This window comes from Globicephala melas, chromosome X (assembly GCF_963455315.2).
Source record: "Globicephala melas chromosome X, mGloMel1.2, whole genome shotgun sequence".
Lineage (NCBI taxonomy): Eukaryota > Metazoa > Chordata > Mammalia > Artiodactyla > Delphinidae > Globicephala > Globicephala melas.
In genome coordinates this window covers 69,018,880-69,045,184 of record NC_083335.1, presented here as the reverse complement: position 1 = coordinate 69,045,184, position 26,305 = coordinate 69,018,880, and the positions used below count along the sequence as shown (strand labels likewise).

General features: G+C 38.1%; 1 protein-coding gene and 1 non-coding gene across 2 annotated transcripts in view; both read left to right on the top strand.

Moving 5' to 3' along the window:
* Positions 1–26,305, top strand: part of KIF4A (kinesin family member 4A) — a 126,489-nt gene that overhangs the window by 80,471 nt on the left and 19,713 nt on the right. Inside the window, exons 16-23 of the mRNA XM_030850531.2 lie at positions 5,201–5,304; positions 6,261–6,405; positions 7,142–7,252; positions 10,964–11,047; positions 12,255–12,368; positions 21,074–21,229; positions 21,354–21,454; positions 25,675–25,804. Coding sequence (XP_030706391.1) covers positions 5,201–5,304; positions 6,261–6,405; positions 7,142–7,252; positions 10,964–11,047; positions 12,255–12,368; positions 21,074–21,229; positions 21,354–21,454; positions 25,675–25,804 — 945 coding nt within the window. The remainder of the gene's footprint in view (positions 1–5,200; positions 5,305–6,260; positions 6,406–7,141; positions 7,253–10,963; positions 11,048–12,254; positions 12,369–21,073; positions 21,230–21,353; positions 21,455–25,674; positions 25,805–26,305) is intronic.
* LOC115849374 (U6 spliceosomal RNA) lies at positions 26,002–26,108 on the top strand. Its single transcript, XR_004037992.1, has one exon. It is a non-coding gene; the product is annotated as a U6 spliceosomal RNA (small nuclear RNA).

Here is a 26,305-nt window from a genome sequence, read left to right as displayed (position 1 = left end):
GCCCTACTACCTTCTCTCCTATTCCCTAGGTTTATAGTTCAAGTTCTTTAAGCTGTTTCTTCTGACATTTACCTCCAGATTTCTAGATAAGAGTTGGTAGTATAATTATGTTACTTTAAAATTTTTGGACATTTTCAATTGACTTCCCACTATGGGAGATGGGAATATAGCTCTCTTATACATCCCCGCATGCACAGTGCCTCACCTCTATCTTTCAAAATGGTTATATCACACTTTTTGATTAAATGAATATTTAGTGTTTAAATTTTATGATTACGTAAGTTTTATAACTGAGCCACATAGTATACTATGATTCCATTTCCTTTCTTATACAGCCTTTTGCATTTCCTGAAGTTAATTTTGGGAGTTCCCTGGCAGTCCAGTGGTTGGGACTGGGGGCTTTCACTGCTGTGGGCCTGGGTCCAATCCCTGGTTGGGGAACTAAGATCCCTCAAGCCATGTAGCATGGCCAAAAATAATAATAATCATCACAATAGTAATAATAATCTCATTTTTTCATTTACTTAGTCTGCTATTTACCTGTCAATAATTTATCTCCAAACTTCTTAACAGAATTATAAAACTCCTCTCAGTAGTCAAACATACCAGGTAATTTATCAATCCATTTCTTTCTTGAAGACAACCCTCTTGGAATCTTTTGTTCTGGTTTGCTTTCTCTAGGCCTACTGCTCAGCCATCAGCCTGGGACTGTCGTCCTGGGAACCTGCTTCACTTCTCATCTCTGTATTGAAACCGATTCCATGTCTTCCTCATTCTTGGGCTACTCCTTTGTGTTGGTGGAGTACAACCCAAACAGCTTTCTGAGAAAGTGTACATGAAAGGAAAATGTTTTAAACCATTGCATGCCTGAAAATAGCTTTTTGTTGTTGTTGTGGTGGTGGTGGTGATGGTGGTGTTTCTTACACTTGTTAGTTTGGCTGGGTTTAGAATTCTACAGTGGAAATCGTTTTTCTTCAGAATTTTGAAGGCTTTGCTCCATGGTCTTCTATTTCCAATGTTGCTGTTTAGAAGTCCATTATAATTCCTGATTCTTTTTATTTGACCTGTATTTTCCTCCCCTCTGGCAACTTTCAGGATCTTTTCTTTATCCCAAAATATTCTTTAATTTCACAATCATGTGCCTTGGTGTGGATCTGTTCTCACTTATTGTGCTTGCTGCTTGGTGGGTCCTTTCAATCTAGAAATTTGTATTCTTCTTTAGTGGGAAGTTTTCTTGTATTATTTCTTTAATAATGCCCACCTCTCTATTTTCTTTTTTCTTTTCTTTTTTTTAGTAAATTTATTTATTTTTTTGGCTGCATTGGGTCTTCGTTGCTGCACATGGGCTTCCTCTAGTTGCGGCGAGCAGGGGCTACTCTTCACTGTGGTGTGCGGGCTTCTCATTGCGGTGGGTTCTCTTGTTGTGGAGCACAGGCTCTAGGTGCGCGGGCTTCAGTAGTTGTGCACGCGGGCTCAGTAGTTGTGGCTCACAGGCTCTAGAGTGCAGTCTCAGTAGTTGTGGCGCACGGGCTTAGTTGTTCTGTGGCATGTGGGATCTTCCTGGACCAGGGATCGAACCCCTGTCCCCTGCATTGGCAGGCAGATTCTTAACCACTACGCCACCAGGGAAATCCCTGTTTTTTCTTTTCTTGCACTCCTCTTAGTCAGATATTGGATCTCTTAGATTTAGTCTCTGCTTTTCTTATCTCCTCTCTCCTATTTTCTATTTCTTTGTCTTTTTATTCCATTCTCTGGGAGATTTCCTTGCACTCCTTCTGGTGAATTTTTTTATTTGTCTATTTCTAAGATTTTTTAAAATTCTCTAATTGTTCCTTTTTATAGCCTTCTCTTCTTTTTTTCATGGATGCAGTGCTCATCTCTAAGGATAGAAATTAAATTTTGTTGAAGTTTTCTTCTTCCTGCCTTGCCTCTGTTTCGTTCAAATTCCCCTCTTTAGTGTGTTTGATTTGGTCTTTCATGTAAGAAGCTTTCTTCAAATTTCCAGTGATCTTTGGTTGTCCATTCATATTTAACAGTGAGACACTAATAGCCAATAGGAAGTTCTGTATGCATAGGTTTCTCTGGGCTGGTCAGTTTCCAATAAAGAAATCTTTCATTCTCTTGCCTGGAGTTGTGTGGGGAGAGTAGTAATATGCCCTATTTCTGGTAACTCAGAGGAAATGAGGGAGTTGAAGTCTCTCCAGTTATATACAGACTTTTATTTAATTCCCTATCAGTAGTATGTTACTTTATCCCTGCCTTTTGCTGTGTCTGCTGCCTATGAGTCCAGCCTGTCAGGTTCAGCCTCTCCAGAGAGGAAACCTCTTCTCCTCTTTGTGGTGCTATGGTACAAATTAGCTTGTTACTTCTTGACATTTGTCCTATAGGAGTCATAGTTTAGCTTTTTCTACTCTAATTCAGTTACCACTTATCCAAAATATTTTCCTCATCCAAAAAAGTTTGTTTATATCTCTTGACTGCTCTCTTCATCCTTATTGATTTATACCCTTTTGGGAGGTCATTTTAGTGGGTTTTCAGGAGAGAGCAAGTTAAATACATAGCTCAATCTTCCATACTAACAGGACATAAAATGCAGCCTTTTTTAGGTTGAATGTATTTTGGCCTTTCCAGGATAAATGAAGGATTAACGATAAGGCTGAGAAATTATTCCTCTCTTCTTGTACTCTTGCCTAGAAACGCAGGGACATATGTTCCCCCAGTGTACTTCTAACCCTATGAGGGGGTGCTAGTAATGATCTATAGCTATAGCTGTAATAAGATAACTTGTCCTTTTTTTCCCTTGGAATCAAATATGCTTGAGCTTCCAAACCTTAAAGTTAAAAGGAAATAAATTCTTAATGTTAACAGTACCTTTTAATCACATGTAAATGTCTCTCTTTTTCTAAGAAATAAAGGTAATTTTTTGTTCTAAACAATATTTTTCCTATCACTGTAAAGAATTGCTATAGAAAAATCTGAGGAGGTATAAGTTCTTGTTAGTGAAGACTACCATGAATTATAATAGCCCAGGAGTCAAATATTTGAATAATTTCCCTTGTGGAGCCAGTGAGACTATTAACTGAATGTGGCATACATAATGAAGAGATACTATTTTTTTACCCATCCCATTGGTAAAAATTTTGAAGTGTAGCAATATCAAATGTTCACAAGGGTGCAGGGAAATAAGTACTCTCATACATAGCTAGCGAGAGTGTAAACTGGAATAACCACTTTGGGGGACAATTTGGTAGTATCTATTAAAATTGAAAATGTGTACCCCCATGACCCTGTAATCCACTTGTCTCTACCCTAGAAAAACCTTGCACGTGTTCACAGAAGGCATGTACAAGAATGTTTCATTATGGCAACAAAAAGAATGAGATAGATCTGTATGCACTGATATAAATAAACCTCCAAGACCAAGTTTTAAAAAAAAGGCAAGTTACAGAATATTATCTACATATAATGTAACTCTGTTTATCTTTAACATATTTCAGTAAGTACACACATACACATATATATATGCACATGTGTGTGTATATATTATTTTAAAGTCTATTTATTTACATATATTATTATATATTCTAGGCATTTGCCACAATATACTTAGTAAATACACACACACACGGCATTTACATTTCTATGTAAATGTCTAGAATATGTACATGTCCATATACATAGTATGTAAGTGTCTAGGGAAAAAGTGTCTGGAAGATCTGGACCAAGCTGATGACAGTGGTTACTTCTGGAGAGAGGACTGGAATTTTGGCAGGGGTAAGGAAGTTAAGGGGACTTGCCCTTTATATGTATTATCTGGATTATTTTTTACAAGAATGTTTTCATGTGTTACTTCTATAAGTACACACACACACACACACACACACACACACACACGTTATTGCCAGTTTAAATATACAGGGTATATAAAGCAGTGAGATTGGTTTCATTGATTAGATTGAAATGACTAAAAGTATACTTCATGGAAAATAGCTCTTGCCTATTTAGGTACAGCCCCACCTAACCTGCCTCTGCTTCTTTTTGTCATTTCAGTACTGGTCTAAGGCCCTCGTATAATCTTCTTGGCTACCAACCACTCATTCAGTCAGTTTCCTTTAATCTTTTTTTGGTTATGAGAACAGGAAGGAATCTGTTCATTGAGTTTTCCCAATCTTGGAAAAACTACCAAACTTCAGTTTCTAGAATTTGTTTTCTAAGTGCATGCAGAACTGCAGTTGCTATTGAATGCATACGTTTGAAAGTTCAGAATATAAGAATGTTTGTGCAGCTCTTTACAGTTTACAAAATATCTTTACTTTTTATCTTATTCAGTCTTCCCAACAACCCTGTGAGGTAGGTGGTGTTAGTTGTTTACATAGATAGGAAAACTCTCGGGGGTCCCCAAGACCACCCCCAGGTTCAATGATTCACCAGGAGGACTCACAGGACTCAGTGTAAGATTTATTACAGTGGAAGTATACAAAACAAAATCAGCAAAGGGAAAGAACACATGGGGCAAGGTCTGAAGGAAAACAGGTGCAAGCTTCCAAGAGTCTTCTTCCGATGGAGTCACATAGTATGTACTTAATTCCTCCAGCAATGGGTTTTGACAACATGTGTTGTCAAAATGTTGTCTATCAGGGAAGCTCCCCTGAGCCTAGGAGTCCAGGATTGTTAGCAGCAATAATTCATGTAGGCATTCTCTGCCTAGCACATACAAAAATTCTAGACTTCCAGAAGGAAAGCATGTGTTCAGGATAAATCATTCTGTTTGCACAGTTTAGGCATAATGAGCCACTCTTATCAGTTAGGAGATGGTGGGAATCCTACCAAAATCCAAGATCCCAGACATGAGCCGAGGTCCAACTTGCAAGCCAGGTCTGTTTTTAGGATATCAGTCTCAGGCCTGCCACAGTAACTCTTGTTTGCATAGAAACTAAGACTAAAAGAGATGAAATGGCTTTCCTTAAGTTGTTTAGATAGAATGTGCTGGACTCAAGGTTTAAACCCAGGCCTTTGGATTCCAAGTTCATACTTTTCCCACTATATAATTTCATTCTCCATCAAATCAAGTACAAATGCTTTTAGTGTGCAATCGAAGTGGTAAAGTTGAATGCCTAGTTCCTTAAGACATGAGATGTTGAAGTGATTTTCTTGCTTTGCCTTTTAATGTTTTCTTTCTCTCGACCTATAACATTTCTAGGATAACATAAAAAACCTAGAATTGGAAGTCATCAATCTGCAAAAGGAAAAAGAAGAATTGGTTCTTGAACTTCAGACAGCAAAGAAGGATGTCAACCATGCCAAGTAAGAAAAAAGTCAATACTATTATTTCAAGTCCCAAACTGTGTATGAAAAGCCATAGACGAAACAGAGAAGTGAAAGAGCCATTTCCTGCCCCTACAGGATTTAAACCTAATTATGGAGAGGAGACGTAAAACAAAAGAAAAGCTAAGGAACTGAGATTTTAAATAACATCTCATGGTGACAGTAAAAGAATGCCATAACACAGCATATGATTAGCAGCCAAATAAATTTCTTAGGCAGTAATGGCTTTAAGAGTTCAGAGGCAGGAGATATCAGTTCAGGCTGGCATGATCAAGGAAAGCTTTATAAGAAGTTAGCATTTGAGCTGTATTTTGAAAGGTTATCAGACCTACCAGACAGCAAGAGTTTCTTTGTCCCTGTGCTGATGGTAAATTAGTTTGTGAATAGAATTAATATTCAGGCTAGCAAATGAAAAATCAATCTAGCCATCCCTTAGCCGGTTAAGAATAAAACCAAGACAAATTACCAGAATATCCTACACTCCCTTAGACCTTTGCCTTTATTGGCTATTCTACCTTCTTTTTACTTAGTGATTCTGTTATATCTCTCTATAGTATCTAAAGTTCATGTTCTTAAAAGTTATGTTGAATGTTTACTTTCTATCTCAGACTTGTGTAACAATCATCGGAATTATTCCTTAGGCTCAAGTGAAGTGAAATGCCTTCAAAGAACCATCCTTTTAACGCAGAGTGGTGAGAGAGTAGTGTATTGAGGCAGCTACATTGTTACTTACGCAAAAAATTTCCTTTACTCTTTAGCTCCCAGTGTTGAGATGGTTTTGGTTGTTTGGGTGGGATTCATTATTTAAAGATGGCTATGTGACTGGCCGCCTATTTTATATATATCAAGGTTGTGAACCTGGGAGTCTAATATTATGTCTTTTGGAGTCAGACTTTGCTGCTGCTAGTCCTCATTCCTACAACATCTGTGTTTAGGTTGAGTGAGCGCCGCCGGAAACGTCTCCAGGAGCTAGAGGGTCAAATAGCTGATCTGAAGAAGAAACTGAATGAGCAGTCTAAACTTCTGAAGCTGAAAGAATCCACAGAGCATACCGTCTCCAAACTGAACCAGGAAATACGGGTAATAAACTCTCATCCTTGCATTTACCCTATAGAAACTTACAAACATAGGCGTTTTATTTAGAATTATACTACAGAGGTGTTTGCAGGTGAGAAAGTAGCAGGCAGGGCCCATCATTTCAAGTGTTTGAATCTCTACAGATGTCCCTTTTGTAGGACATTGTGCTAGCCATCTAGAATCTGAATAACAAAACTCTGCTTTGACATTCAGAGTTTTAATGTTAGATTCTCTGAAACCAAAGGGCGAGGATACCTTAATATTTCGTGGTGACATTCTGACCACTTTCCATGATCATGTGGAATAATTTTGCAAAGTGGTTGCAAAACAACAGATACATAGAGAAAATTTTCAGTCATTGAATGTTCAACTTCTGACATGTACAAAGTGGTGGTTACAGGTCATTGTACTGAAACTATTCGAATACAGTGGTTGCTAGGTAGATTTGTCCTTGAGACTTAGTAGATACTTCCTTGAAATTTCATTTATATGCAGTGAATTTAGGGCTGGATTTAGCTTGTAGGTACATTTTTTCTATCATTTCTTCAGAGCGTTCATTTGTATAGTCTATGTAAGAATAGCAAGTGGTATTGCAAACGTAATCAGAAAATCTGTTGGCAGGCTTCTCAGCTCAGCTCTGGATTTTTTTCTCTCTTCTTAATGGTTAGTCTATCCATCTGTACATCAGCCCAGAATAAGTGCAGATGACTACTATTCGTGCTGGTTTTTGTTTCTACAGGTGATGAAAAACCAGCGGGTACAGTTAATGCGTCAGATGAAAGAGGATGCTGAGAGGTTCAGACAGTGGAAGCAACAAAAAGACAAAGAAGTAATCCAATTAAAAGAACGGGTAAGTAACTACAATTTCTCAAAGTCCTACCTAATGAACCCTTTTCTGGGCTGACTAACATTAAAGCTTCTCTTCAAACAGCTGGTATCTCTAAATATATGATACATTCATGAATTTAACAACTATTTATTAAACGTCTACTACGTGCAAGATACTATCCACTAGATACCATGGAAAATAGAAAGATGAGTAGTATATGTGTTTTGCTCTTGAAGACTATCTTGTCTAAAGGGGAAAATGAGACATACGCATGATTTTCTTCAATACAAGAAATAAAGAGACTTGTGCTTTACAAATAGTCTAAAATACCAATGTAATTAAGAAAGGGAAGCACACTTCCAGTTGGACTGAAAAGACCTTGAACAATACGGAGGATTTTGATAGAGATAAATGCAGGCATTCCAGATAAATGGAAGAGCAGGAACAAAGACACAGAGATGACAACTTTGTAGGAATAGCGAATGATCCAGGTGGGATGAAAGATAGTAGGAGAAGATTCCATTGGAAAGACAAGTTGAATCTGGATTGTTAAAGATCTAGGAAGTTTGAACTGTATTTTGTTAGCAGTGTAAAGATTTTTAAGGTTTTTGAGAAACAAAGTGCTATCAGCAAAGTACTGCTTTCCAAAGATACATCTGGGAGTCAGGTGTAGAACAAACTGAACTATTGAGAAACTGGAGGCCAGAACACAAGTTAAGCAGGTATTGCGTCATCCAGAAAGATAATAAGGGCCTGAATTCGAGTAGTAACAATGTTCTTGGAAAGAACATTGGAAAGGACATTAATTTGGGGTAATTTTTAGAATTGGCCAGAATGTGATATGTTGGGTCAGGAAATGAGAGAAGTACTTCAGGAATGGTGACATGAGGAATGGTGGCATGAGGAGCTTTGTGGACTCTCTTCCCAGCAAAAGAAGCACAACTGGTGAAATGTATTGTCCTAAGGGCATACAGCAAGGAACCGATTATTCAAGGAAATCTACTAAATCTGAGTAAGAACAACAATAGTCTGTGGCATATGAGCCACGACCAACTCTCTCCCTTCATCCCCCTCAGCTCCATGTTGCTGAAGCTTTGTTTCAGGCAAGAGCAGCCAAGAGATCTGGGGATCCCTTCTTCCACCTAGCCTCCATGCAGAGGGTGGAAGCTGTATCCCTGCTGCAGAAGACCAGGACTACTGGGGTCTGACTACCATAACCCATCTAATCGTAGGATGTAGGTTCCATGTCAGGAGACCAGCCAAGAAAAATAGGGTATGCTGCCACTGGCCAGCATCCTACTCATAGAACAGAGATGTCACTCAGAGAAGTGGGCTTCTGTCCCCATCCCCAGGTCCTAAGCAGTGGTGCAGAGGATTCTGCCCAGGGGGAGGGGCAGTCCATAGGAATGCAGCTCTCCCTAAGGGGACTGACTTTATTTGGGGACAGAGTCTGGGGAAGTTAAAACCTAAAGGTGCTGTCAAAAACAATGGAAATTTTGATGGTGAGCAATTAAGAGGAGACTGGTAGCTCCATGAGAACAATAAATGAAACAGCAGTCGAAATATTCAAAGATCTAATGACTGAAAACTTTCTAAATTTGATGAAAAACATTAATCTACACATCTAAGAAGCTCAATCAACTACAAGTAGGATAAATGCAAAGAGATCAACACCCAAGACACATCATGTCCAATGGTTGAAAGACAAAGACAAAAAACTTAAAAACAGCAAGATAAAATTACTCATCACATACAAAGAAATCCCAATAAAATTAACAGCTGAATTCTCATAAGATCAGGAACAAGACAAGGGTATCCACTCTCGCCACTTCTATTCAACATTGTCCTGGAGGTTCTAGCCAGAACACTTAGGCAAGTAAAATATATGAAAGGCATCCACATTGGAAAGGAAAAAGCAAAACTATCTCTATTAGAGATGACATGATCTTGTATGTGGAAAATCCTAGAGAATCAACTGAAAACTATTAGAACTAATACATGTGTTCAGCAGGGTTGCAGGACATAAGTTCAATGCACAAAATTTGGTTGTATTTCTATTCACTAACAATTTGAAAATGAAATTAAGAAAGTTCCTTTTATAATAACATCAATAAGAATAAAATACTTAGGAATAAGCTTAACAAGTGTAAGACTTATACACTAAAAACTACATCATTGAATTAATTAAAGATCTAAATAGGGCTTCCCTGCTGGTGCAGTGGTTAAGAATCCACCTGCCAATGCAGGGGACACGGGTTTGAGCCCTGGTCTGGGAAGAGCCCACATGCTGCGGAGCAACTAAGCCTGTGCGCCACAACTACTGAGCCCATGCACCACAACTACTGAAGCCCGCGTGCCTAGAGCCTGTGCTCCACATCAAGAGAAGCCTCCACAATGAGAAGACCACGCACCACAATGAAGAGTAGCCCCCACTCGTCGCAACTAGAGAAAGCCTGCACGCAGCAATGAAGACCCAACACAGCCAAAAAATAAATTAATTAATTTTTTTTAAAAAGATCTAAATACATGGAACAATAATCCATGCTCATGGATGGGAAGACTTAATATTCTTAAGTTGGAATACCCCCTCAGATTGATCTACAGATTCAACACAATCCCAACCAAATTTCCTCTAGCTTATTGGTAGAAATTCACATGCTGATCCTAAAAGTCATATGGAGATGCAGGTGACCCAGAATAGTCATAACAATCTTGAAAGAGAACAATACATTTGGAGATATCACATTTCCTGATTGCAACACAACCATCACCTCACATAGTTACCCCTTCTTTTCAGTGTAGGGAGAACACTTAAGATCTACTCTCCTAACAAATTTCAAGTATACAGTATAGTAGTATTAACTATAGTTACTATGCTATACATAGATCCCCAGAACTTATTCATTTTATAACTAAAATTTTGTACCCTTTGACCAACCTTTCCCCATTTTCCTCACTGCCCCCATCCCCTCCCCAGTACCTGGTAGCTATCATTCTACTGTCTGGTTATATGAGTTTGACTTTTTTAGATTTCACATATAAGTGAGATCATATAGTATTTGTCTTTCTCAGTCTGGTTTATTTCACTTACCACAGTGACCTCCAGGTTCATCCATGTTGTTACAAATAGCAGGATTTCCTTGTATGTGACTGAATGATATTCCATTGTATATACAGTTGACCCTTGAACAACGTGGGTTTGAACTGCGCGGGTCAACTTATACATGTATTTTTTTCAATAGTAAATACTACACTACTATACTATCCACAGTTGGTTAAATCCATGGATGCAGAACCACAGATATGGAGGGCCAACTGTAAAGTTACACATGAATTTTCGACTGCATGGGGGTTGGCACCCCTAACCCCACGTTGTTCAGGCGTCAACTGTATACACGTACCACATTTTCTTTATCCATTCATTTGTCAACAGCTTAGGTCAACTTAGGTTGTCAACTTAGGTTGTTTCCATATTTGGTTATTGTGAATAATGCTGCAACGAATATGGGAATGCAGATATCTCTTCAAGATACTGATTTCATTTCCTTTGGATATATATATACCCAGTAGTGAGATTGTCAGATCATATGGTCTTTCTATTTTTAATTTTTTAAGGAACCTCCATACTGATTTCCATAAAGACTATACCATTGAAAGACTCTTCAGTTACATTATAAGGTTTTATTTTAGCTAGCTGAATAGCAATAAAAAGTCTGACTCTTTTCTTCTCAGGACCGTAAGAGGCAATATGAACTGCTCAAACTTGAAAGATGCTTCCAGAAACAGTCTAGTGTGCTCAGACGTAAAACTGAAGAGGTAAGAAAATCCAATCTGCTAGGTCAAGTGTATTATCACTTTCAGGCTTGGATGATGGCAGAGGAGTATCCCTTAAATGAGCCAGTGTCCTGAGAAACCAGGGATAACAGTCTTGACCAGCAGTTCCTAAGTCTTGATCCCTGTTTGTCATGAGCTGTCAGCAGATAAAAACCTGATGAAAATGGCACTATTCAAATAAGGATTTTTTCTAATTGGGCTTGCTTCTTTCCAAACAAAACAAAACAAAAAGAGTAATTCTGATATATGACATTTCCAGACGCTTTCAATCTGCAGTGCTTCCTTGAAATTGTGTGCCTCCCCTAGGCTCTAACGGAGTAGCTGTTCACCAGTGTTATGTACATGGAGACTTATAAATGTAGTTCCTATAAGAATTCAAACCCATAGAATTTTTTATTTTTCTTGACTAATATGCTAGAAATTAGAATGTTCTTTCTTTTTTATTATGTTAATATAAATTATTTTATTGAAGTAGAATATATATACCTAAAAAGGGCACAAATATTATGTACATCTCCATGAGTTATTCCAAAGCGAAAAAACCTGTACAACCATCAACCTAAGACAAACAAGTCACTACTAGAACCTTAGAACTTCATCCCCACCCCCACCTGTTCTCTCTCCAAATGACGAGTCCTTCCCTCTTCCTCAGAGGTAACGACTGTCCTGACTTCTAACACTACAAATTATTTTTCCTGGTTTTGAAGGGAATTACAGAGAATGAAGTGCATCTTGTTTCTTTGATTTGGTAGTAGAATTGTAATAAACACCAATGCTGTTGCACGTAGGGGTGGTTTGCTCTGAACTTGCCTTTCAGTATCTTTTGGCACAGGTACGTGAGCATTTCTGGTGAGTTATACCTAGGGGGGAAATGATGAATCACAGGGATTGTGTATGTTCAAGTTTAGTTAATAATGACAAATGATTTTCCATGGTGTTTGTACCAAAGTTTACTCACACCAGCCATGGATAAGAGTTTCAGTTGCTCCATATCCTCACTAACCTGGGGATTGTCAGTCGTTTTATTTTTCATCGTAGCCACTCCAGGGTTTAAGTAAAAGCATCTCACTGGGTTCTAATTTGTATTTCTCAGATGATTAGCAGTATGAATCATCAGATACATAATTAATGAAGAATGTTCTTCTTTCTACCCTTCAATTCAACATTACTATGAGCCATTTTTATTTAGGCAGCAGCTGCCAACAAGCGTCTCAAGGATGCTCTCCAAAAACAACGAGAGGTCGCAGAAAAGCGGAAGGAGACTCAGAGCCGTGGAATGGAAGGCACTACAGCTCGAGTGAAGGTATGGACAACTTGAACTGCCATTTGTCTTATGTACATTGGGAATAGGAAAAAATGGGAAGTAGCTTTCTTTTCGTTTAGAAGTAAACACTACAAAATCTGGAGTTCTACCTGAAAGCATTATTTCCTAAAGATATGATTATCTCTGAACGGTTGTTAAAGACCATGAGTAGTGAACCCTTTCTATCCCTGCCCCTGTTCAGTTAAATTTTAAAGTTTTATTGAGGTATACTTGACCTACAATAAATTATACATATTTAAAGTGTACAGTTTAATAAGTTTTGACACAGATATGCGCCCATTAAATCATCACCACAATCAAGATAAAGTCAATGTCCATCAGGACCAAAACTTTCTTCGTACACCTTTGTAATCCCTCCCTCCCCTCCCCAGTCTATCCCTCTACACCCCATCTCCAGGCAGCCATTAATCTGCTTTCTGTCACTGGATTTTCTACATAGACGATCACATCATCTGCGCATAGGGACAATTTTATTTATCCTTACCCACTCTGTATGCCTTTAAAAAAAACTTTCTTGCCTTATTGTACTTGCTAGAACCTCCAATAAAATATCGAATAGAATAGGTGAAAAGAGGGCATCCTTGCTTTGTTCCCAATCTTAGAGAGAAAGCATTCAGCCTTTCACCGTTAAGTACGATATTAGCTATAGGTTTTTTGTATATGTTCTTCATCAGGTTGAAGAAGTTCTTGTCTGTTCTTAGTTTGCTGAAAGTTTTTATGATGAATAGATGTTGGATTTTTTCAAAAGTTTTTTCTGAATCTTCTTGAGCTGATCTTATGGTTTCTGATCTTTTTGAGATAATCTTCTTGAGGTGATCTTAAGATCTTATGGTTGGTTGGTTTGTTTTTATTCAGTATGGCAAACGACATTGATTTTTTTCCAACTTATTTTATTAAGGTATAACTGATGTACAGTAAGATCTACCCTTTTTACTGTAGTTCTGCAAGTTTTAACATCATATACAGGTGTATAACCACCACCACAATAAAAATATAGAGTAGTTCTATATTCCCCTATAACACTTTGTAGTCAGTTTCTCCCACATCCATATGCTGGCCCTTCACAAACACTGATCTGTATTCTGTCATTATTGTTTTCACTTTGCATTGCATCAGTGTCATATAACTGGAAACGTACAGTATGGCTTCTTTCACTTAGCATAAGGCATTTGATATTCATCCATGTTGTTGCCTGTATTATTCCATCATATGGATGTTCCACAGTTTATCTATTCGCCTGTTAAAGGTTATCTTGGAGTCTTTTTTTTCCCTAGTTTTTGGTGATCATGAATAAGGCCACTATAAAGGCATTCACATACAGGTTTCTGTATAACAAAGGTAGTCATTTCACTTGGGTAAATACCTAGGAGTGGGATTGCTCGGTCATATGGTAAGTGTATGTTTAACTTTATAAGAAACTGCCAAGGGACTTCCCTAGTGGTCTAGTGGTAAAGAATCCACCTTCCAATGCAGAGGACGCAAGTTAGATCCCTGGTAGGGGAACTAAGATCCCACATGCCGCGGGGAAACTAAGCCTGCACACCACAACTACTGAGTGTGCGCACCTCAACTAGAGAGCCTGAGTGCTGCAAACTACAGAGCCCATGCGCCACAACTAGGGAGAAGCCCATGCGCCACAACTAGAGAGAAGCCCTTGTGCCGCAACAAAGAGCCCGAGAGCTGCAACAAAAGATCCCACATGCCGCAACAAAGATCCCACATGCCACAACTAAGACCTGACACAGCCAAAAGTAAAATTTTTAAAAATCTAATAATATCAAAACAAAGAAGATATACAGACTGCCAATAAACACATGAAAGAATGCTCAACATCATTAATCATTAGAGAAATGCAAATGAAAACTACAATGAGATATCATCTCACACCAGTCAGAATGGCCATCATCAAAAAATCTAGAAACAATAAATGCTGGAGAGGGTGTGGAGAGAAGGGAACACTCTTGCAGTGCTGGTGGGGATGTGAATTGGTACAGCCACTATGGAGAACAGTGTGGAGGTTCCTTAAAAAACTACAAATAGAACTACCATATGACCCAGCAATCCCACTACTGGGCATATACCCTGAGAAAACCATAATTCAAAAAGAGTCATGTACCAAAATGTTCATTGCAGCTCTATTTACAATAGCCAGGAGATGGAAGCAACCTAAGTGTCCATCATCAGATGAATGGATAAAGAAGATGTGGCACATATATACAGTGGAATATTACTCAGCCATAAAAAGAAATGAAATTGAGCTATTTGTAATGAGGTGGATAGACCTAGAGTCTGTCATACAGAGTGAAGTAAGTCAGAAAGAGAAAGACAAATACCGTATGCTAACACATATATATGGAATTTAAGGGAAAAAATGTCATGAAGAACCTTGGGGTAAGACAGGAATAAAGACACAGACCTACTAGAGAATGGACTTGAGGATAAGGGGAGGGGGAAGGGTAAGCTGTGACAAAGTGAGAGAGAGGCATGGACATATATACAGTACTAAACGTACGGTAGATAGCTAGTGGGAAGCAGCCACATAGCACAGGGAGATAAGCTCAGTGCTTTGTGACGGCCTGGAGGGCGGGATAGGGAGGGTGGGAGGGAGGGAGACGCAAGAGGGAAGAGATATGGGAACATATGTTTATGTATAACTGATTCACTTTGTTATAAAGCAGAAACCAACACACCATTGTAAAACAATTACACTCCAATAAAGATGTAAAAAAAAATAAATAAAAAGTTTTAAAAAAAAAGAAAAACTACCAAATTATTTATCTAGTTGTTCAGTGCTGGTATATAGAAATACAACTGATTTTTGTATATTAACTTTTATCTTCTGACTTTATTAGTTTAGTGGCTATTTTGTAGGTTCTTTGGGACTCTCTACATAGACAATCATGCCATCTATAAATAGTTTTATTTCTTCCTTTATAATCTATATGTCTTTTATTTATTTTACTTGCCCTGTTGCATTGGCTAGGACATTCAGGATGATGTTGAATAGGAGTAGTGACAGTAGAAACCCTTCTGCTATTCCTGATCTCAGGGGAACAGTATTCAGTCTTTACCATTAAGTATGACATTAGCTATAGGTTTTTCAGAGGCCCTTTATCAACTTAAGGAAGTTCTTATCTATGCTTAGTTTTCTGTGAGTTTTTATCCTGAGTGGATATAATTTTTTTTTTTTTTTTGGCCACGCTGCACAATTTGCGGCATCTTACTTCCCTGACCAGGGATCAAACCCAGGCCCCCAGCAGTGAAAGTGCCGAGTCCTAACCACTGGACCACCAGGGAATTTCCAATGAGTGTGTATAAATTTTGTCAAATACTTTTTGTCTCTAGTTTGTTGATTTGGTGAATGACTTTGATGTTCAAATATGGAACCAGCCTTGCATTCTTTGAATAAGTTCCACTTGGTTGTGATATATCATCCTTTTTATGTATTATTGAATTCAACAGTACATAAAATTAAGATTTTGCTAAAATAAAATTTCGTATAAAATTTTTGCATCTGTGTTCATGAGATATTGGTCTGTTGTTTTCTTGTAGTGTCTTTGTCTGGTTTTGGTATCAAGGCCTCTTAGAATACGTTAGAAACTATTGCCCCCTCTTCAATTGTCTGTAAGAGTTTGTATAGAACTAATATTGTTTTTTCCTTAAAAGTTTGGTACAGGGACTTCCCTGGTGGTCCAGTGGTTAAGAATCCGCCTTCCAATGCAGGGGATTGCGGGTTCCATCCCTGGTCAGGGAACTAAGATCCCACACACCACGGGGCAGCTAAGCCCACACACCGCAACTACTGAGCCCATGTGCCGTAACTACGGAGCCCATGCACCACAACTACGGAGCCCACACGCTGCAACAAAAGATCCTGCATGCCGCAACTAAGACCCGATGCAGCCATATATAAATAAATAAATATTTTTAAAAATAAAAATAAAAATCCTTTAAAAAAAAGAAGAGGAAGTTTGGTACAGTTCACAAGTTAAGCCATCTGGACCTGAAGGATGTTTTTGTTAGTTGTTGCTTTTGGTGGGGAGGAGGGGTTAACTGTAATTCAGTTTTTTAACTGGATATAGGGTTGTTCGGGTTATATATTTCCTCTTGAGTGAGCTTTGGTAGTTTGTGTGTTTCGTCTAAATTGTCAAATTTATTGGTATGAAGTTATTCATAATATTTCTTTATTATCCTTCTAATGTCTGTAAAAACTGTAGTAATGTCCTCTATCTCATTCCTGTTATTGATATTTTGTGTCTTTTCTCCTTTTTCTTGATCAGTTTGGCTAAGGTTTATCAAAGAACCAGCTCATTCTTACAAATGGTTAAAATAGTAAATTTTATGTTATGTATATTTTACCACAATTAAAAACAGTACCCCCAAAACCCTAGCTCATTAATTTCCAATCTGACCTTTATTATTTCCTTATTTCTGCTTTGGATATAATGGGCTTTTTTTCTTAAAGGTGGAACCTGAGGTCATTGATTTGAGTTCTTTTCTTTTCTAATATAAACATTTAGTTCTATAAATTTCCCCTTCAGTACTCCTTTAATGACATCCCACAAATTTTGATAGTTATGTTTTCATTCAATTCAAAATACATTCTAATTTCCCTGTTGATTTCTTCTTTGATCCACAGTTATTTAAAATGATGTTATTTAGTTTCCAAATATTAGGAGATTTTTCCAAATATCTTTCTGTTATGATTTCTAATTTAATTTCATTATGGTTAGAGACTATCCTTTATATGACTTGAATCCTTTTGAATTTTTTGAGACTTATGGCCTAGAATATGGTCAGTCTTGGCAAATGTTCAAACTGTATGTACTTGAGAAGAATGTATATTCTGCTGTTGTTGGATAGAGTGTTCTACAAATGTCAATCATGTTAATTTGATTGATTGTGCCATTCATTTCTACTGTATTCTTGCTGATTTTCTGCCTACTTGTTCTATCAGTTACTTAGAGATGGGTATTGAAATCTTCAATTAGAATTATGGATTTGTCTTTTTCTTATTATAGTTCTGGTTTTGCTCTGTATATTTTGAAGCTCTGTTATTAGAGGCATAAACATGTAAGATTAATTGATCCCTTTATTATTATAATAATAAGTTTATTATTATGATCATTTTTATCCCGAGCAATATCCTTTGTTCTGAAATCTTATTCTGATAATAATATAGTCCCTCCAGCTTTCTTTTTTTTTTTTTGCGGTACGCGGGCCTCTCACTGTTGTGGCCTCTTCCGTTGCGGAGCACAGGCTTCGGACGCGCAGGTTCAGTGGCCATGGCTCACGGGCCCAGCCGCTCCGCGGCATGTGGGATCCTCCCAGACCGGGGCACGAACCCGTGTCCCCCGCATCGGCAGGCGGACTCTCAACCACTGCGCCACCAGGGAAGCCCCTTCCAGCTTTCTTTTAATGTTAGCATGGTATATTTTTTTAAAATCCTTTTAGCTTTAACCTCTTTGTGCCTTTGTGTGTTTTTAAAGTGTTTTTCTTGTAGGCAGTATACACTTGAGTCTAGCTTTTTTAATCCAGTCTGACAATCTGCATTTTAATTGGGGTGTTTAGACCATTTACATTTAATGTGATTATTGATATGGGTTGATTTGAATCTATCTTATTGCTATTTGTTTTCTGTTTGTCCCATCTGTTCTTCATTCCCTTTTCCTTGTTTTCTGGCTTCTTTTGGATCAATTGAGTATTTTTATGATTCCATATTATCTCCTTTATTGGCTTATATATGATTTTGTTTCAGATATTTTGGTGCTTTGTATATTAGGGGCATAAACATTAAGGATTAGGTTCTCTTGAATAATTGACTCCCTTACCATTATGAAATTACATTTTTTTATCCTTGATAATATTCCTCTTTTTTCTTTCAGTTTTACTGAGATAAATTGATAAACAGCACTGCAAAAGTTTAAGGTATACAGCATAGTGATTTGACTTATATACATCTTGAAATGATTATCACAATAAGTTTAGTGAACATCCATCATTCATATAGATACAAAATTAAAGAAATAGGGCTTCCCTGGTGGCGCAGTGGTTGAGAGTCCGCCTGCCGATGCAGGGGACACGGGTTCGTGCCCCGGTCCGGGAAGATCCCACATGCCGCAGAGCAGCTGGGCCCGTGAGCCATGGCCACTGAGCCTGCACGTCCGGAGCCTGTGCTCCGCAATGGGAGAGGCCACAACAGTGAGAGGCCCGCATACCGCAGAAAAAAAATTTTTTGTGTGTGATGAGAACTCTTAGGATTTAGTCTCTTAACAACTTTTATATATAGCATACAGCAGTGTTAATTATATTTATCATGTTGTACATTACATCCCTAGTACTTACTTAATCTTATAACTGGAAGTTTGTACCTTTGACTGCCTCTCTGGTAACCACAAATCTGATCTTTTTTTTCTATGAGTTTGTTAGTTTGTTTATTTTTGAAGTATAATTGACCTACAGCACTATGTTAGTTCCTGTTACAGAACAGTGATTCAATATTTCTATACATTTAAAAATGATCACCATGATAAGTCTAGTTGCAATATGTCACCATACAAAGATATTACATAGTTATGGACTATATTCCCCACACTGTACATTTCATACCCTTAACTCCTTTATTTTGCAACTGGAAGTTTGTACCTCTTAATCTCCCTCACCTATTTCTTTCCTCCCTCTATGCCCCTCCCCCTGGCAATCACCTGTTTGTTCCCTGTATCTATAACTGTTTCTGTTTTGTTATGTTCATTTGTTTTGTTTTTTAGATTCCCCTTATAAGTGAAATCACGCAGTTTTTGTCTTTCTCTGTCTGACTTATTTCACTAAGCATAATATCCTCTAGGTACATTCATGTTGTCGCAGATGGCAAGATTTCATTCTTACGGCTGAGTAATATTCCATCGTATATACATATATATATCTCACATCTTCTTTATCCATTCATCTATTGATGGCAGTTAGGTTACTTCCATATCTTGGCTATTGTAAATAATGCTGCAATGAACATAGGGGTATATATGTCTTTTCTAATTAGTGTTTTTGTTTTCTTTGGATAAATACCCAGGAGTGGAATTGCTGGATCATATGGCAGTTCTATTTTTAATTTATTGAGAATCTCCATACTGTTTTCCATAGGGGCTGCACCAATTTACCTTCCCACCGACAGTGCATGAGGGTTCTCTTTTCTCCACATCCTCACCAACACTTGTTTTTGTTTTTTTACTTTTTATTTTCTATTAGAATACAGTTGATTAACAATGTTGTGACAGTTTCAGGTATACACACTGCTGTATTTAGAATGGATAACCAACACTTGTTTTTTGTTGTCTTTTTGATAATAGCCATTCTGACAGGTGTGAGGTGATATCTCACTGTGGTTTTGATTTGCACTTCCCTGATGATTAGCTATGTTGAACATCTTTTCATGTGCCTGTTGGCCATCTGTATGTCTTCTTTGGAAAAATGTCTATTCAGATCCTCTATCCACTTTTAAACCTGGTTGTTTGTTTTTGTTTGTTTGTTTGTTTTTGATGTTGAATTGTATGAGTTCTTTGTGTATTTTTGGATATTAACCCATATCAGTTATATTGTTTGCAAATATCTTCTCCCATTCAGTAGGTGGCCTTTTCATTTTGTTGATAGTTTCCTTCACTGTGCAAGAGCTTTTAGTTTGATATAGTCCCATTTGTTTATTTTTGCTTTTCTTCCCTTGCCTGAAGAGACATAGCCCCCAAAATATTACTAAGACTGATGTCAGAGAGCTTACTGCCTATGTTTTCTTCTAAAAAGATTTATCGTTTCAGGTCTTACGTTTAGGTCTTTGATCCATTTTGACTCTATTTTTGTGCATGGTGTGAGAGGGTAGTCCAGTTTGATTCTTTTGCATCTAGCTGTCCAGTTTTCCCATCACCATTTATTTAAGAGGCTGTCTTTTCCCCATTGGTATATTCTTGCCTCCATTGTCATAGATTTATTACCCATATAAGTGTGGGTTCATTTCTGGGCTCTCTATTCTGTTCCATTTATCCATGTGTCTGTTTTTGTGCCAGTACCATACTGTTTTGATTACTGTGGCATTGTAGTATAGTTTGAAATCAAGGAGCATGATACCTCCAGCCTTTGTTCTTCTTAATAATATTCTTTGATGTAAATTCTATATTATTTGATATTACTATATCCACTCCAGCTTTCTTTGATCTTAGCATGGTATATCTTCATCCAAAAGTGAAAGGTTTCTCAGGGATGGTTACTTTTTTAAAAACTGAATTTAGTTAATTTTGTTTGCTTTTTTTAAAAATTCCATTCGTCTATTTTAAAGATTAATAATAGTTATCTATTTATTAAATAGAACAGGTAATCTAAATATACTTCAGTTCTATATTATGACTTGTTAAGGACAAAGGTTAAGGAGAAAGTGGAGAAGGTAAAGACAGAATACATAGAAATGCTAGGATATCTGGAGAAAGACTTTCTGCAGAAAACTTTTCTTGTGACCTTTTGGGATATTGCTGTTAAAGGCTCTTAGAGCATTATTGGGATTTTTGGTCAGTGTAGGCACAAATGGAAATCTCACTTCTAGTTACTTGGGCTCTGGTCCAAGTGAAATTAAATCTGGAGCTGAATATAGCCCATGGGCCAGAGATTCCTCATCCCTAACCCAACATCACTGATTTATCTTCTAGAGTTGGCTTGGAAATGAAATTGAGGTTATGGTCAGTACTGAGGAAGCCAAGCGCCATCTGAATGACCTTCTTGAAGACAGAAAGATCCTGGCGCAGGATGTGGCTCAACTCAAAGAAAAAGTGGAATCTGGGGAGAATCCACCTCCTAAACTCCGCGTAAGTGCCCTATGGAAATACGTTACCAATGATCAGACTCCACACTCCCCAGAAGCCCTCACTACTTTGGAGAATTACTTTCCAAGTAGTACTTCACCCTCATCCCCACTATTCTTCTTTACAGAGGCGTACATTCTCACTTGCTGAACTGCGTGGTCAAGTTTCTGAGTCAGAGGATTCCATTACAAAGCAGATTGAAAGCCTAGAGACTGAAATGGAACTCAGGTAATGGGACTATGTCTAAGGCATTATAAAAATTTATGCCTTGAATCAAAATAGAACCTATCAATCAGTTATTCAAAAGCTTGTTTTTCAGAAGCTTTGTGATGTAGGAGAAACAAGAAAAAGTAACAATTTTTGAGCTATACACTTCACTAGACATGTTAGATACATTTTCTCATTCAGTCTCTCCCTATGAGGTATACCTTGTGAGGTAAGTACCATTCTTCTCACTTTAGAGATCTAAGCTAAAGGTTCAAAGATCTTAAAAAATTTGCTGAAGTTTATACAGAACTGGGATTTGAAACTCAGTTTATCTAATTCCAAAGTCTATGGTCTTTATCATATACCACAAGAACTGACTAAAAACAAAACTTTAGAGGAACCCAAGAAATGATACCAGAAGATCAACAACCTGGGAGAAGGAGAATTAGAGATCATCAGCAAAGTAGATATAATATAATGCATAAGTAAAGTATCATGACCATTAAATGAGATTAGAAAGTAAAGTACATAGCACAGTACTTGGCATATTAGAAGTGCTCAATGAATGCTCTTCTCTTTAATCACTGTTAGTTTCTTTTAAGTATCTGTGAAATCTAGAAGGAACAAAACTTTGACAGATATTTTATAGTGTCTTAGGGTAATACAATTTTATTGCCCAGAAGACCTTGGAGACCATTTAATTTGTTTTTAGCAACACATACTAGCTGTTTATCTTTGGATATGTCTTTAAGTTGCTCAACGTTTGAGTTTCTGCTTTATGCCGCACTGGATGCAGTTGGGATATATAGAAAGAATAGATGGCATTGTCCTTGCTCTCGAGTAGAAACAGTATAATGACTGACAGTGGTGTGTTGGAATTGTTTGTTAAAATTTTAAGACGGTTGTAAACTGTTGAGAGCTTACAATTCCTTTGATGAGAGTATTCACACTACAGAAACTAGCAAAAGCTACAAATCAGATCTGTTTTTTTAGGTACTGTTTGTTAAACATTTACCTGCACACCACTGTGCATAAGTAAATGATTATTTAAATGTAGGGCAGGTGCCAGGTAGAGGGCAATTAGACAGAGGTGACTTTAATCAAGGGAATTTCCCTAAGGGCAAGAAAGGGCATTTGATAGATAAAACAACTCTGAAGTGTTCTGGCCCACCTCTTCCAAGAAGCCTTCCCTGACTCTTCATCCCTCATTAATTTTCCTCTTCTCTAAACTCCTTCAGAACTTACAGTACTCGGTCATGTAGTATAGATGATGTATGTTATCTTTATATTTATTAATTATTTTACATTGATTAGTCTTGTCAATCTAGACAGATTGTAAGCTTGTTAAAGGAAAAGACTATATATTAGACCAGGGTTCTCAAAGTGAGGTCTGCAAACTCCTGGGGTGTCACTGAGACCCTTTCAGGGAGTCTAGGTGACTCCCTGTTTTTATAATAGTATTAAGACATTGTTTGCCATTTTTACTACACTGACATTTGCCATGATAGTGCAAAAGCAACAGTGGACAAAACTGCTAACACCTTAGCTTGAATCAAACCAGTAGCACAAACCTGTACTAGCAGTCATTGAATACTTCACCACCACACACTCTCGGTTTTACTTAAAAGTCAGTTTTACTTTTGGCTTTGATAAAGCAATAAAAATTATTAATTTTATTAAATCTCAACCCTTGAGTTCAGACCTTTTTAATATTCTGTGTGACAGAATGGGAAGAACACATAAACCACTTGTGCTGATGCCGAAGGACGATGTTTCTCTCGAGGAAAAGCACTTGTGTGATTGTTTGAGGTGTGAGTTTAACGGGCCTCTTTTTTCATGGAACATCATTTTTACTTGAAAGAACGACTGACAGACAAACTATGGTTATTCAGATTTGGGTACTTGGCAGACATTTTCTCAGAAATGAACCGAGTGAGCCTGTCAAGTCAAGGAAAACAAATGACAGTGTTTGTCACCAAAAATAAAATTTGAGCTTTCAAGCAAAACTTAGAATTTTGGAAAACGTGTATCTGCCACTGTAAACTTGACAGTTTTTCATAACTTTTCTAATGAGACCAGTAGTGATATTAACAATTGTGGTCTTTTTTATATTGTGTAATGAAATGTGTTGATTTGAAGGCTCTGTATGACTGTCCAAATGACATGTTACAGAATCACGTTTGAGTAAAAGATCCATTCAGATTGCAAGTAACCACATTTCAACTAACTTTTAAGGAACTTGTTGGGTTTTGGTGTAGTCTCAAAGAAGAATATCCACAATTATCTGAAAAGGCTATTAAAATGCTCCTCCTGGGTTTCCCTGGTGGCGCAGTGGTTGAGAGTCCGCATGCTGATGCAGGGGGACGTGGGTTCGTGCCCCGGTCCGGGAAGATCCCACATGCCTTAGAGCGGCTGGCCCCGTGAGCCATGGCCGCTGAGCCTGTGCGTCTGGAGCCTGTGTTCCACAACGGGAGAGGCCACAACAGTGAGAGGCCCGCGTACAGCAAAAAAAAAAAGCTCCTCCTGGGGCCTTCCCTGGTGGCACAGTGGTTAAGAATCCGCCTGCCAATGCAGGGGACAGGGGTTCGAGCCCTGGTCTGGGAAGATCCCTCGTGCCGCAGAGCAACTAAGCCTGTGCACCACAACTACTGAGCCTGCAGTCTAGAGCCCACAAGCCACAACTACCGAGCCCAAGTGCCACAACTATTGAAGTCCATGCGCCATGAGCCCCTGTTCCGCAACAAAGAGAAGCCACCACAATGAGAAGCCCACGCACCGCAACGAAGAGTAGCCCCCACTCGCCGCAACTAGAGAAAGCCCATGCACAGCAACGAAGACCCAATGCAGCCAAAAATAAATAAAATTAAAAATAAAAAAAGCTCCTCCCAGGAATTCCCTGGCAGTCCAGTGATTAGGACTCGGCACTTTCACTGCAGTGGCCTGGGTTCAGTCCCTGGTCGGGGAACTAAGATCCCGCAAGTCGCACGGTACGGCCACAATAAAATAAAATAATAAAATAAAATGCTCCTCCCTTGTCCAGCTACATATCCATGTGCGGCCAGATTGCCTTCATTTACATCAACCAGAACATATTACAAAAGATTAAACGCAGAGGGAGATATGAGAATCCAGCTATCTTCTACTAAACCAGACATTACAGAGATTTGTAAAAATGTAAAACAATCCCACTCTTCTCACTACATTATTTTTTGTGTTGGAGAATGTTGTTGTGTGTGTCTGTGACACACACACTCCCCCAACCTGCATTCATGTCCTTTCCAGACCTTAGAATGTGACTTTATTTGGAAATAGTGTCATTGCAGGTGTAATTGTTAATGTATAATGGATTGTTTTGATTTTAAGTGAATTAATAAATGTTTTTCTCAGTTTTACTTTCTAATACTGTAAATATCTATAGGTATAACATACATGAGCTGAATTTGTTAGAGGTCCTCAATAATTTTTAAGAGTGTAAAGGGGTCCTAAGACCCAAAAAGTTTAGAACTGCTATCTTAGATTATTTTAGTACCCATCTTCTTTATAGTACCTTACATAGCACTGCATGTTATACACATGCCGGTATGCTCCCTCTCACTGGACACCTAGCAAATTTGAGAAGGAAGCTATTGACAAAACTGAAATATTGTGTACATCTTGGTCTCAGGCCATACTTGACCATAAAGTATCTGGAAGCTATAACCAGGGTCATGGTATCTAGTTTTCGTAGAAACTTCTCAGTCCTGTGGCAGGTACTCCAAGATAACCTCTCACGACACCAGCCATAGGTATCAGTTTGGTGTTAGATTCCAGCAAAGAGCATCTACCTGTTTGTTCTTTTGAGATTTTTTTCCCTTAAGATCTCTAACCTGAACCTTGTCCTTGCATAGGTGAGCCACCACGTCACAGTTCCAGCTTATGTGGCCTCAAGACAAAGTCACATTATGGTCAATGTGCTACAACAAAAGCCTCACTAAAACAAATCTTTCCAAGTCCCACTATATGACCCACTTATTTCAACCAGTATTTAATAAAATAAAACCATTTGGTTAGTCTTAGCATCCCTTTGTAACAAGTTTTGAGATACTGTATAAAACCCTAACCAGATGACTCAATCATTATTTAAATGGTATTTAACTGATACCTCTGTCCGTGAAACTATTTGAAGTTTCTCCTCAGAGCTCTTCCCCTCTCCTTGGTGTTGAGGCTACTAGAAATAAGGCTCATTGTTTCTTTCCCTGAAGGAGTGCTCAGATTGCTGACCTACAGCAGAAGCTGCTGGATGCAGAAAGTGAAGACAGGCCAAAACACCGCTGGGAGAATATTGCTACCATTCTGGAAGCCAAGTGTGCCCTGAAATACTTAATTGGAGAGGTAAACATCTCTCTTCCTCTCAGCAATTCAGGGTCTGACTTGGTGGGTTGAAATAAGATGTTAGCCTAGAATACTATCATAGTGTTATTGCCACTGCTCATGGTAGAAACCACAATGACACAAACATTAGAGAAATAGTTTTATGGGTAAAGGTTGGTGTGGGCAAGTACAAGCCAGTCACTTAAAAATATATATGAGTGCTCGCTTCGGCAGCACATATACTAAAATTGGAATGATACAGAGAAGATTAGCATGGCCCCTGCGCAAGGATGACACACAAATTCGTGAAGCGTTCCATATTTAAAAAAAATATATATATATGAGTTGCAAGTTGATACCCATACCTGGCATATAGCAGGTGCTCAATGAATGTTCACTGTTATTATTATGAAAAATCAGGATGCCATAGTAGGCCACAGGTCAAACGTAAAATATTATACTATACTACTTTTTAAAACACCTCTGACATGTATTATATTCAAAAAGTTTAAGATACAATCT